Here is a 13,754-nt window from a genome sequence, read left to right as displayed (position 1 = left end):
GTTGTGGTTTCATGTTGACCAGTGAAGCTCTAGTTAATCTCATAGTTAATTTTCTTCTCGGGAGTAAATAGGAGTATTTTATATTAGATTTACATTTGGAAAAGGAAATGGTTGAGTGTGGGATGAAATGGTTTCCATGGTGACTGTGACTTCGTTGGAGGCTTTTACTCAAAAATAGTTTTGTTTGTGTGAAGTTAAGGCCAGTGAGTCACAGAATAGAGAAGCTGGAGGTCGATGAAGGTAAATAAGATATATAACAATCTCTGTTCATTTCACCAAATCTCATGATTAGAACCAAACATCACCGGAGCCGTCCGACCTTGAAACTACACCAGGTGTGACGATCTCGTCGTTTGACTTTCTGTAACTTTCTGCGACACTCACCTGGTTCACATGTGTGCATGTGTGTATAAGTGATTAGTGATACCAAGAGCGAGTGATTAAACTCTCCCGTCACCCTTCATTTTCCACGTTCACCCCAGTTTCTTTGTGTGAGGTCACGACGGAGCCCTCAGAGTAGGTTAGGTTAGGTTAGGTTAGGTTAGGTTAGGTTAGGTAGAACTTTATTGATCCCTCAGGACGTCTCACAGGAGCAACACTGAATATGTACTTCAGTCAGGGAGGTCGTTGACTTGACCCAGTCACAGTACATTCCTCTGGTGCAGAGACAGACTGTGACCACTAAGACCATTAGAAAGTGGACACCAGCTGTGGAGGACGCCATCAGAGACTGCTTTGAAACAACAGACTGGGATTTGAAGTCTCATGAAGACATCGAGGGACAGACACACTGTCTAACGGATTATTTAAATTTCTGCTTGGACGTTGTCGCCCCTACTAAGACTGTCCGCTGTTACCCTAATAATAAACCGTGGGTAACAAAGGAGGTCAAGGATGTCCTTAACAGGAAGAAAGTGGAATTCAGGGACAGGGACGCCATGAGATCAGCTCAGCAGGAGGTGAAGCGATGCTTGAGGGTGGCAAAGGACACCTACAGGAGGAGGTTGGAGGAGAAGCTGAGCCGAGAAGAAATAAGAGAGGTCTGGGATGGTGTTAAAACCATCACTGGACACATGACCAAGGCCTCTCTGACTGCAGTGGACACGGTGGAGGAGGCAAATGGACTAAACAACTTTTTCAACAGGTTTGAGCAGGTCACCTCACCCTTACTGCTGCCCGCCTCAGGACCTGCCCCACCTTCTTGTGCCCCCTCAGCTCCACACAACCACTTCCCAGCTTCACCTCACTCCAGGTACAGGATGTACTTCGGAGGATTCGTCCAGGGAAGGCTGCTGGTCCTGATAAGGTGTCTGCTCGACTGCTAAAGACCTGCTGAACTAGCTGAGCCGCTCCAGCATGTCTTCAACCTCAGTCTACAGCTGGGGAAAGTACCAACTCTGTGGAAGACTTCCTGTATCGTTCCAGTCCCAAAAAAGATCCGACCGAGCTGAACGATTACAGACGGTGGCACTTCACAGCTGATGAAGACACTGGAGCGGCTGGTCCTCAAACATCTCAGGCCACAAGTCCAGCACGCGCAAGACCCCCTGCAGTTTGCCAACCGGCCAGCAGTTGGTGTGGAAGATGCCATCATTCACCTCCTGCATCGGACCTACTCCCACCTGGATAAAGGAAGCGGTTCAGTGAGGATCCTGTTCCTGGACTTTTCTAGTGCCTTCAACACTATCCAGTCCACTCTGCTGCAGGACAAACTGACACGAAGCATGTGGACCCTGGTCTGGTCTCCTGGATTACGGAATATTTTACTGATCGACCACAGTATGTCAGGCTGAAGGACATCAAGTCTGACACTGTGGTGTGCAGTACAGGAGCACCTCAGGGGACAGTACTGGCCCCTCTCCTCTTCACCATCTACACTTCAGACTTCTGCTACAACTCAGAGCTGAATTTTGTCCAGAAGTATGCTGACGACACTGCTATTGTTGGATGCATCATTGTTGGATGAATCATTGTTGGATGAATCATTGTTGGATGCATCATTGTTGGATGAATCATTGTTGGATGAATCATTGTTGGATGAATCATTGTTGGATGAATCATTGTTGGATGAATCATTGTTGGATGCATCATTGTTGGATGAATCATTGTTGGATGAATCATTGTTGGATGAATCGTTGTTGGATGAATCATTGTTGGATGAATCATTGTTGGATGAATCATTGTTGGATGAATCATTGTTGGATGCATCATTGTTAGATGAATCATTGTTGGATGAATCATTGTTGGATGAATCATTGTTGGATGAATCATTGTTGGATGAATCATTGTTGGATGCATCATTGTTGGATGAATCATTGTTGGATGAATCATTGTTGGATGAATCATTGTTGGATGCATCATTGTTGGATGCATCATTGTTGGATGAATCATTGTTGGATGCATCATTGTTGGATGAATCATTGTTGGATGAATCATTGTTGGATGAATCATTGTTGGATGAATCGTTGTTTGATGCATCATTGTTGGAGGAATCATTGTTGGATGAATCATTGTTGGATGTATCATTGTTGGATGAATCATTGTTGGATGCATCATTGTTAGATGAATCATTGTTGGATGAATCATTGTTGGATGTATCATTGTTGGATGAATCATTGTCGGATGCATCATTGTTGGATGAATCATTGTTGGATGAATCATTGTTGGATGAATCATTGTTGGATGAATCATTGTTGGATGCATCATTGTTAGATGAATCATTGTTGGATGAATCATTGTTGGATGAATCATTGTTGGATGCATCATTGTAGGATGCATCATTGTTGGATGAATCATTGTTGGATGAATCATTGTTGGATAAATCATTGTTGGATGAATCATTGTTGGATGAATCATTGTTGGATGCATCATTGTTGGATGAATCATTGTTGGATGAATCATTGTTGGATGAATCATTGTTGGATGCATAATTGTTGGATGCATCATTGTTGGATGAATCATTGTTGGATGAATCATTGTTGGATGCATCATTGTTGGATGAATCATTGTTGGATGAATCATTGTTGGATGCATCATTGTTGGATGAATCATTGTTGGATGAATCATTGTTGGATGAATCATTGTTGGATGCATCATTGTTAGATGAATCATTGTTGGATGAATCATTGTTGGATGCATCATTGTAGGATGAATCATTGTTGGATGAATCATTGTTAGATGCATCATTGTTGGAAGAATCATTGTTGGATGCATCATTGTAGGATGAATCATTGTTGGATGCATCAGGGACAACAGTGAAGACGAGTACAGAGTCTGATACGTGACTTTGGACTGGAGTGAGAGGAACCTCTTGAACACCTCAAAGACCAAGGAGCTGGTCTTGGACTTCAGGAGGTTCAGGACAAACAGTGTCCATCAGAGGCGACGAGGTGGAGATAGTTCTCAACTATAAGTACCTCATGTGTGTCTGGACAGTAAACAGACCTGCAACACAGACCATGTATATAAGAAAGTTCAGAGTAGAAGTACTTTCTGAGGAGGCTTCCATCATTAACATCTGCAGGAAGATCCTCTGCATGTTCTACCAGTCTGTGGTGGTCAGTGTTCTATGCTGTGGTGTGTTGGGGTGGAAATGTGTCCAAGAGGAGGTCAACAGGTCAACAGGTCAACAGGTCAACAGGTCAACAGGTTGGACAGGTTGATCAGGAGGGCTGGCTCTCTGGTTGGAATGAAGCTGGACTCACTGGTGACAGTTGCCATGGTGACACCAGATGTAAACTGTCGTCAAGGCAACACGTTTCTCGTCTGTAAAACACGTACAAATATTGAACTATTGAACATTAATAATAACAAATCACTGTTGAATGTTTGACGTTTGAAGCGTTGTTTCCTCGTCACAGAGTCACAAGCAGCTCAGTTGAGTTACAACAGGCAGTGACGTGGACAGCCTCGAGGAGGTCAAAGGGCAACAGACGAAGGTGTTTGTGTGAAAACCTCCTCTTGCTCCTCATTTAAACAAGTGTTAATGTAAGTATTTTTATTTATAAAGATGTTGTTTCAACGAGACGAGGATCAAGTCGTTTGGAAAACAATCAAAACCATAATTAAAGAGTTTGAGAAAATAATAATAATAATGTGTATTTATATAGCGCCTTTCTAGACCAGGGTCACAAAGCGCTTTGACAGCCATTCACACACACTGATGGGAGTAGGCTGTAGGCTGCAACACAAAACTCAAACCTTCTGTTGCTCTTTCAAATTCTGATTAAAAGTTTATAAAAGTGTGAAATAGTGTCTTTGAATCTCTGTTGAAGTATTTGATTCAAAGGTTTGTGTTTGTTTGTGTTTGTGTTTGTGTTTGTGTTTGTGTTTGTGTTCAACAACTATTTGAAGCCAAAGTTCTTCCAGGAAAGACTTCTGGGATCACGAGTGACATCAGAGCCAGAGTGTGAAGTAGACGTTAGACCATCATCTCCACTGACCAGAGTGAGATCCACAGAACCTACACCTGTGGCTCTGACACCAGCTCAATCATCTTCATCATCATCATCATCATCTTCATCTTCATCATCATCATCATCATCATCATCATCATCATCTTCATCATCTTCATCATCATCATCGTCTTCATCTTCATCTTCATCTTCATCTTCATCTTCATCATCATCATCTTCATCATCATCATCATCATTATCTTCATCATCTTCATCATCATCATCGTCTTCATCATCTTCATCTTCATCTTCATCTTCATCTTCATCACTGACCAGAGTAAGACCTACAAACACCAGCTCGACTGTTAAAATGTTATTTTTAGACGTGAATGTTTTTTCACTTAAAGACAAATATTTGAGGAGAAACGTGAAGCTGGACCTTATGAAGGTGTTTAGATGTTGTTCAGTCTTTGTTCTGAGCTCCAGTCGCTGCATGAAAATGAACAAACATACCTGCCTCTAAAAAGAACAGATGACTGTGAAAAACATTGTTGTTGAACTAGAACTTTAAAAAGTACTAGAAAGTAAATGAACTATTTTCATGAAAAGTGTGTGAATGTTGAACCAGAAGTTAAAACATTTCAAGGTCACTCGTCAGGAAACAAGAAATCATTCGTTTTTGTTTTGGTGACAATATTGACTGTCTTCCTGCTGGAGACCTTGACTCCTTAGATCTGCTGATGTTTGATGTCACGTGTTAATGTGTTGAAAAGACACAATATCAACTTCACATCTAGTTCAGGTTTGGTTCCACAGCAGTGACGTCACAGCACGCGTGCGGGTCTCTTTAAATCTGATGACGTGCGCGCGCGACACGAGCACCTTGGATACACGCGCACCACTCACAGGGCTCGTGCCTCTTGTTCCTCCAATCAGACTCGCTGCTGTGTTGATGAGCCTCTTATGACGTCATGATTCTGTTCCAGCTGTGGCGTCATGCGCGTGAAGAGAAGCTTAACCTCTGACGTCATGCGCGTGAAGAGAAGCTTAACCTCTGACGTCATGCGCGTGAAGAGAAGCTTCGAGTGAGTCGTTGAGAAAAAGTCTGTTTTTCATCCAAAATGTGAGAAACATCCATTTTCAGCTTCTCGCTGTCACAAGATCACGTGTCTCGTATGAAGCGAGGATCAGCCAATCAGCGTTCGTCTCTGTCCACCGGGAGGGCGGGGCTCCTCCTAGCAGCCAATCAAAAGCCGCTCGTATTGTTTTCACCTCTGACCGCATCACCGCCTCCGTCATGGCGGATTAATCCTATAAATACTGGCATCTCACTCCGGCTCGCGGCGAAGTTGCTCAACTCCCGAGGAGGAGGATTCGAACCGACAACCCTGAGCCAACCAGTTTATAGAAACCCTAAAAAGAAGCCAAACCTTCCTAGGACTCGCGGACTATTTGTTTCAAGTGGAAATACTTTGGAAGTTTTTTATTTTCACGAAGAAGAAAATCTTTGGAGTGAGTTTGTTTCTTTTCTCTGCTTTCATCTGTGTGTGTGTGTGTGTGTGTGTGTGTGTGTGTGTGTGTGTGTGTGTGTGTGTGTGTGTGTGTGTGTGTGTGTGTGTGTGTGTGTGTGTGTGTGGGGGTGTGTGGGGGTGTGTGTGTGTGTGTGTGTGTGTGCGTGTCTGCGCGCGTGCGTGTGTGTGCACAGTGTAGTTTCCTTATGTCATTTATTGTCAATATATTTAAACTTTGACCTAAAAGCAGTTTTTGTTGTGAAGAAATTTGAAGAGACGCTTGTTTCCTGAGACATGACAGAGCAGATTATTTATATATATATATATTGTATTGTATACTATTATATTGGATGATATTTGATAAAAGCAAACAGTGGATCCATCGGAGATGATCTTCGTCCAAAATAGTTTCGTTGAAACTTCAGCTTCAATCGTCTCTTCAGCTTCGCTGATGTTTCCTGAGACTTTAGTTTCTTCATTAAAGGATTACTTCGGTCCTCCAGCCTGTTGCGTAACAGGATCTGGGTCTTACCAGGATTAGCTTCTGACGCTCAGACCTGATGTTTGAGTCTTGATTGTGGTTTTAACGTGAATGTCTTCTTCAGGAGAACATCTGAGGACGACTTCAAACAGTTCACGTTCTGGTTTACGAAGGCAGCCATGCAGCTGGAGATCCAAGTGGCTCTGAACTTCATCATCTCGTATCTGTACAACAAGCTTCCGCGGCGCCGAGTCAACATCTTTGGCGAGGAGCTGGAGCGGCAGCTGGAGCAGAAGTACCAAGGTCACTGGTACCCGGACAAGCCGTACAAAGGCTCAGGATTCCGGTGCATCCACGTGGGCGAGAAGGTGGATCCTGTGGTTGAGAAGGCAGCCCACCAGAGCGGACTGGACCTCCAGGATGTCCGGAACAACCTGCCCCAGGACCTCAGCGTGTGGATCGACCCCTTCGAGGTCTCCTACCAGATCGGAGAGAAGGGTTCCGTCAAGGTTCTGTACGTGGACGACGGCAACGATGGTGGACTCGTCGCCGCAGGGATGGACCTGGACAAGGAGATGAAAAGTTTCAATCCCGAAGCCCAGGTCTTCCTGCCCATCAGTGACCCTGTGGGCAGCTCTTCGCCAGGATCCAGCTCGCCCTCCCCTCCCTTCGGCCAGTCCGCCTCGGTCAGTCCCACCTTCATGCCCCGCTCGACACAACCTTTGACCTTCACCACCGCCACCTTCGCCGCCACCAAGTTTGGCTCCACAAAGATGAAGGGCGGTGGACGCAACAATGGCGGCGGCGCCCCTGGAAACAAGGCGTCGCGTACCTCGCCCACCAACCTGGGCCTGAATGTAAACTCTCTCCTCAAACAAAAGGTCATTTCTACCTCCATGCAGTCTCTGTACGGCCTCAGTACGCAGTCGCATCCCAACCCTTCAGCTCTGTCGCCCAATGCCAAGGAGTTTGTGTTCCCCGGTCTACAGGGTCTCCAGGGTCTCCAGGGCAGCCAGAGTCCGCTCTTCGCTGTGGACGCCCTCAGTCCGTTCAACGCCTTGGATGTGTTCGCGGCCTACGGTGGCCTGAAGGACCAGACTCTGATGGACGGTCTGACCTTCAGCCTCAACAACATGCAGTTTTCTAACCAGCAGTTCCAGCCAGTGATGGCCAGCTAGTACTCAAGAGGTACTTTTTATATTTATGTTTTATGAAAACATAAATATTAAAAAAGAGTAAACAAAAGCAGGACGTCGGCTGAAAGGAAAAGACTTGAAAACTGAGATCTAGAAAAACATGAGCTGAACTTCAACATCATTTGTGTTTGTGTTTGTGCGACGGTTTCAGGGCCGTTTAAACACAAAGGTTTCATTACAAACCATCCCAGAGATGGAGCTTCTTTTTTACACCGTTTTTAATGCAACTATTGGAGAAAAGAAAGCAACAGACGGATAAAAAAAAAAAAAGAAAATGCTTTGATTCATCATCGAGTTAAAAAAGCTCTCGGACTGTTTTCACCTTTTAAGTGACAACTTTTGACACATAGTTTTATTTTACTCATTAAAGAATGCAGGATAAAAACATATTATTTCATCATAACTTGACTTTGACGGAAAACTTTGTGCAAACAAGTTGGATTTTCTGGTATTTTTTTCTAAGTGTATAAGTTAATTGAGTACAAAGTATCTGTTGTTTCTACGACATAGTATTGCATTTATATCTTTTTACTCCAGTGATCACTTTTTTATTGAAAACATGAATCAACTGAAATAATGATGATTGTAAAGATTTTGTACAAAAATATTCCGTAGTTGTGGAATTGAAGAATATTTGCTTTATTGAAAAAACACAAGATTTGTATTTTCTGTTCAAATATTTTTGCTATACTATGGACAAATTGTAATCTTATATTAATTTTGTACCGACATTGTGCAATACTTGATAAAAACAAAGGATATAACAAAGTATTGGAGTCAGTGTATCAGTTTGTATTAAAAGCTTGAAAATATTCAGTTTTTCACGTCTATTAAATATTTCTTTACCAGAATATAACTGTTTACCTTTGAAGTATAAATTTAAACTCTTAATCTTTTCTATCAGATTTGATGGAATCAATAACGACATGTTTAATGACGTCATGAATTCATTAATTAATCCTTGATTTCATGATCAATGAATGTTTAAATATCGTTTTAAGTTTGATATCGTTTCACAACAATCGAGTATAAATACTTGTTATATACAATAATTATATTGTTATATTTAAACACTGATCTGTGTTTATTCATTGATTTATGCTGACATTTTTGATTGATTGACATGTTGAAGGTGACAAACACTCATGGACCTTGTGTGTTTGTGTGTGCGTTTTTATTACGTCATAATGGACTCTCGTAACCTCTCGTTCGTCGAGATTTCAGAGCAACTTTATAAAGCAATAAGTTTAAAACATGGTCATGATGAGAAGTTACTGCGAGAGTTGATACTAGTTGATGTTTAATGACACCAGAGTTGATACTGGTTGATGTTTAATGACACAAGAGTTGATACTGGTTGATGTTTAATGACACCAGAGTTGATACTGGTTGATGTTTAATGACACCAGAGTTGATACTGGTTGATGTTTAATGACACCAGAGTTGATACTGGTTGATGTTTAATGACACAAGAGTTGATACTAGTTGATGTTTAATGACACCAGAGTCGATACTAGTTGATGTTTAATGACACCAGAGTTGATACTGGTTGATGTTTAATGACACCAGAGTTGATACTAGTTGATGTTTAATGACACCAGAGTTGATACTAGTTGATGTTTAATGACACCAGAGTTGATACTAGTTGATGTTCAATGACACCAGAGTCGATACTAGTTGATGTTTAATGACACCAGAGTTGATACTAGTTGATGTTTAATGACACCAGAGTCGATACTAGTTGATGTTTAATGACACCAGAATTGATACTAGTTGATGTTTAATGACACCAGAGTTGATACTAGTTGATGTTTAATGACACCAGAGTTGGTACTAGTTGATGTTTAATGACACCAGAGTCGATACTAGTTGATGTTTAATGACACCAGAGTTGATACTAGTTGATGTTTAATGACACCAGAGTTGATACTAGTTGATGTTTAATGACACCAGAGTCGATACTAGTTGATGTTTAATGACACCAGAGTCGATACTGGTTGATGTTTAATGACACCAGAGTCGATACTGGTTGATGTTTAATGACACCAGAGTCGATACTGGTTGATGTTTAATGACACCAGAGTCGATACTGGTTGATGTTTAATGACACCAGAGTCGATACTGGTTGATGTTTAATGACACCAGAGTCGATACTGGTTGCTGTTTAATGACACCAGAGTCGATACTGGTTGATGTTTAATGACACCAGAGTCGATACTGGTTGATGTTTAATGACACCAGAGTCGATACTGGTTGATGTTTAATGACACCAGAGTCGATACTGGTTGCTGTTTAATGACACCAGAGTCGATACTGGTTGATGTGTAATGACACCAGAGTCGATAATAGTTGATCTTTAATGACACCAGAGTTGATACTGGTTGATGTTTAATGACACCAGAGTTGATACTGGTTGATGTTTAATGACACCAGAGTTGATACTGGATGATGTTTAATGACACCAGAGTTGATACTGGTTGATGTTTAATGACACCAGAGTCGATACTGGATGATGTTTAATGACACCAGAGTCGATACTGGTTGATGTTTAATGACACCAGAGTCGATACTGGTTGATGTTTATTGACACCAGAGTCGATACTGGATGATGTTTAATGACACCAGAGTTGATACTGGTTGATGTTTAATGACACCAGAGTCGATACTGGTTGATGTTTAATGACACCAGAGTCGATACTGGTTGATGTTTAATGACACCAGAGTCGATACTGGTTGATGTTTAATGACACCAGAGTCGATACTGGTTGATGTTTAATGACACCAGAGTCGATACTGGTTGATGTTTAATGACACCAGAGTCGATACTAGTTGATGTTTAATGACACCAGAGTTGATACTGGTGGATGTTTAATGACACCAGAGTCGATACTGGTTGATGTTTAATGACACCAGAGTCGATACTAGTTGATGTTTAATGACACCGAGTCGATACTAGTTGATGTTTAATGACACCAGAGTCGATACTAGTTGATGTTTAATGACACCAGAGTCGATACTAGTTGATGTTTAATGACACCAGAGTCGATACTAGTTGATGTTTAATGACACCAGAGTTGATACTAGTTGATGTTTAATGACACCAGAGTTGATACTAGTTGATGTTTAATGACACCAGAGTTGATACTAGTGGATGTTTAATGACACCAGAGTTGATAATGCTAACCAGCCATCATGTGACTCAACAACCACCTGCTGATACCACTTCAGTACCTGCTGCTGGATCTGCTGGACTTTACCTCCATCATCGCTGAAGCTTCTGTTGTTCAAGACGAGTTTGATTGTTTCTTCGCCACGTTGACCTTAAACAAGTCGCTTGAAGCTGCTCTTGACAACTGAAGCTCGATGAAGGCGTTTTTTTTTGTTAAAATACACAACGTGAGAAACTTTATTGGTTTGAAGTCGGCTTCAGCTTCAGCAGCAGAAGCTCCTGATGATCCTCAGAGACGTGATGACATCATGAATCAAAGGTTCTTCACTTTCAGACGTTTCAAGATTTGATTCCTGCTGCGTCTCTTCAACAGCTGTGAGTCCAAACATGAGCCAGTGTTGAAGTGTGTTTATACAAACATTGTTGCTTGTTGTGTGTTGTTTTCACACACAAACACTGCAGGTGGAAGAAATGATGATACTCGTCTCCCACGCACAACTAAGTTGCTGGTGTGTGTGTGCGTGTGTGCGTGTGTTAACGAGAGCGTGTGTGTTTGGGCCAAGTGTGTGAGTGTGTGTGCGTGGGAAGTGTCACGGTTACACAATGTGTCTGTGTATGTGTAGTCTGTGTGTGTGTATGTGTGGTCCTTGTGTGTGTGCGTGGGAACAGTGTGTGACGTCGGCTGACGGAGGAGAAAGTGGGAGGAGCCTCTGAAATAAACGTCTTTTTGCTGCATCTACTTCCACCTGATGAAGGTTCAGGGAGGATCCTGTTCAACTCTGCTGCAGGACAAACTGACACAGATGCATGTGGACCCTGGTCGGGTCTCCTGGATCTGTCAATCATCAGCAAGAATCAAGATGAGATGACCCATGGTGGGACCACAAGCCTCCCGTTGGTGACTACTGGTTTGACCTTCCTTTGACCATAAATCATTGTTTGTGATTCTTCTTTCGCCGGAAGTAGATTATAAAACAGTAGGAAGTGGAGAATGAATGATAGGAAATGGAGAATGAATGATAGGAAGTGGAGAATGAACGGTAGGAAGTGGAGAATGAATGGTAGGAAATGGAGGATGAACAGTAGGAAGTGGAGAATGAACGGTAGGAAGTGGAGAATGAACAGTAGGAAGCGGAGAATGAACGATAGGAAGTGGAGAATGAATGGAGAATGAACGGTAGGAAGTGGAGAATGAACGGTAGGAAGTGGAGAATGAACGGTAGGAAGTGGAGAATGAACGGTAGGAAGTGGAGAATGAACGATAGGAAGTGGAGAATTAACGGTAGGAAGTGGAGAATGAATGGAGAATGAACAGTAGGAAGCGGAGAATGATCGGTAGGAAGTGGAGAATGAGCAGTAGGAAGTGGAGAATTAACGGTAGGAAACAGAGAATGAACGGTAGGAAGTGAAGAATGAGCAGTAGGAAGTGGAGAATGAGCAGTAGGAAGTGGAGAATTAACGGTAGGAAGCGGAGAATGAACGGTAGGAAGTGAAGAACGAGCAGTAGGAAGTGGAGAATTAACGGTAGGAAGTGAAGAATGAGCAGTAGGAAGTGGAGAATGAACGGTAGGAAGTGGAGAATGAACGATAGGAAGTGGAGAATTAACGGTAGGAAGTGGAGAATGAACGGTAGGAAGTGGAGAATGAATGGAGAATGAACAGTAGGAAGCGGAGAATGATCGGTAGGAAGTGGAGAATGAGCAGTAGGAAGTGGAGAATTAACGGTAGGAAACGGAGAATGAACGGTAGAAAGTGAAGAATGAGCAGTAGGAAGTGGAGAATGAGCAGTAGGAAGTGGAGAATTAACGGTAGGAAGCGGAGAATGAACGGTAGGAAGTGAAGAACGAGCAGTAGGAAGTGGAGAATTAACGGTAGGAAGTGAAGAATGAGCAGTAGGAAGTGGAGAATGAACGGTAGGAAGTGGAGAATGAACCATAGGAGGTGGAGAATGAACAGTAGGAAGTGGAGAATAAACAGTAGGAAGTGGAGAATGAACGGTAGGAAGTGGAGAATGAACGACAGGAAGTGGAGAATGAACAGTAGGAAGTGCAGAATGAACGATAGGAAGTGGAGAATGAATGGTAGGAAGTGGAGAATGAACGGTAGGAAGTGGAGAATGAGCAGTAGGAAGTGGAGAATTAACAGTAGGAAACGGAGAATGAACGGTAGGAAGTGAAGAATGAGCAGTAGGAAGTGGAGAATGAACAGTAGGAAGTGGAGAATGAGCAGTAAAGGGGAGAATGAACGATAGGAGGTGGAGAATGAACAGTAGGAAGTGGAGAATAAACAGTAGGAAGTGGAGAATGAACAGTAGGAAGTGGAGAATGAGCAGTAGGGAGTGGAGAATTAACGATAGGAGGTGGAGAATGAACAGTAGGAAGTGGAGAATAAACAGTAGGAAGTGGAGAATGAACGGTAGGAAGTGGAGAATGAACGACAGGAAGTGGAGAATGAACAGTAGGAAGTGCAGAATGAACGATAGGAAGTGGAGAATGAATGGAGAATGAATGGTAGGAAGTGGAGAATGAACGGTAGGAAGTGGAGAATGAGCAGTAGGAAGTGGAGAATTAACGGTAGGAAACGGAGAATGAACGGTAGGAAGTGAAGAATGAGCAGTAGGAAGTGGAGAATGAACAGTAGGAAGTGGAGAATGAGCAGTAGGAAGTGGAGATTGAACGGTAGGACGTGGAGAATGAACGGTAGGAAGTGAAGAATGAACAGTAGGAAGTTGAGAATGAACAGTAGGAAGTGGAGAATGAATGGTAGGAAGTGGAGATTGAACGGTAGGAAGTGGAGAATGAACAGTAGGAAGTGGAGAATGAACAGTAGTAAGTGGAGAATGAACAGTAGTAAGTGGAGAATAAACGGTAGGAAGTGGAGAATGAACGGTAGGAAGTGGAGAATGAACGGTAGGAAGTGGAGAATGAACGATAGGAAGTGGAGAATGAATAGAGAATGAACAGTAGGAAGCGGAGAATGATCGGTAGGAAGTGGAGAATGAAC

General features: G+C 42.6%; 1 protein-coding gene across 1 annotated transcript; it reads left to right on the top strand.

The window, feature by feature from the left end:
• Nucleotides 1-5,697: 5,697 nt before the first annotated feature.
• On the top strand, nucleotides 5,698-8,394 carry LOC148058216 (protein Tob1-like). Its single transcript, XM_087782594.1, has 2 exons — nucleotides 5,698-5,906; nucleotides 6,511-8,394. Exon 2 carries the CDS (start codon nucleotides 6,566-6,568, stop codon nucleotides 7,562-7,564), a length of 999 nt encoding a protein of 332 aa, XP_087638720.1. The 5' UTR covers nucleotides 5,698-5,906; nucleotides 6,511-6,565; the 3' UTR covers nucleotides 7,565-8,394.
• Nucleotides 8,395-13,754: the final 5,360 nt, after the last annotated feature.

Source organism: Callionymus lyra, unplaced genomic scaffold, assembly GCF_982586985.1.
Source record: "Callionymus lyra unplaced genomic scaffold, fCalLyr1.hap1.1 HAP1_SCAFFOLD_131, whole genome shotgun sequence".
In the NCBI taxonomy this organism is placed as follows: Eukaryota; Metazoa; Chordata; class Actinopteri; order Syngnathiformes; family Callionymidae; genus Callionymus; species Callionymus lyra.
The sequence above is the reverse complement of the archived record's forward strand: the minus strand, read 5'-3'. Positions and strand labels throughout refer to the sequence as shown.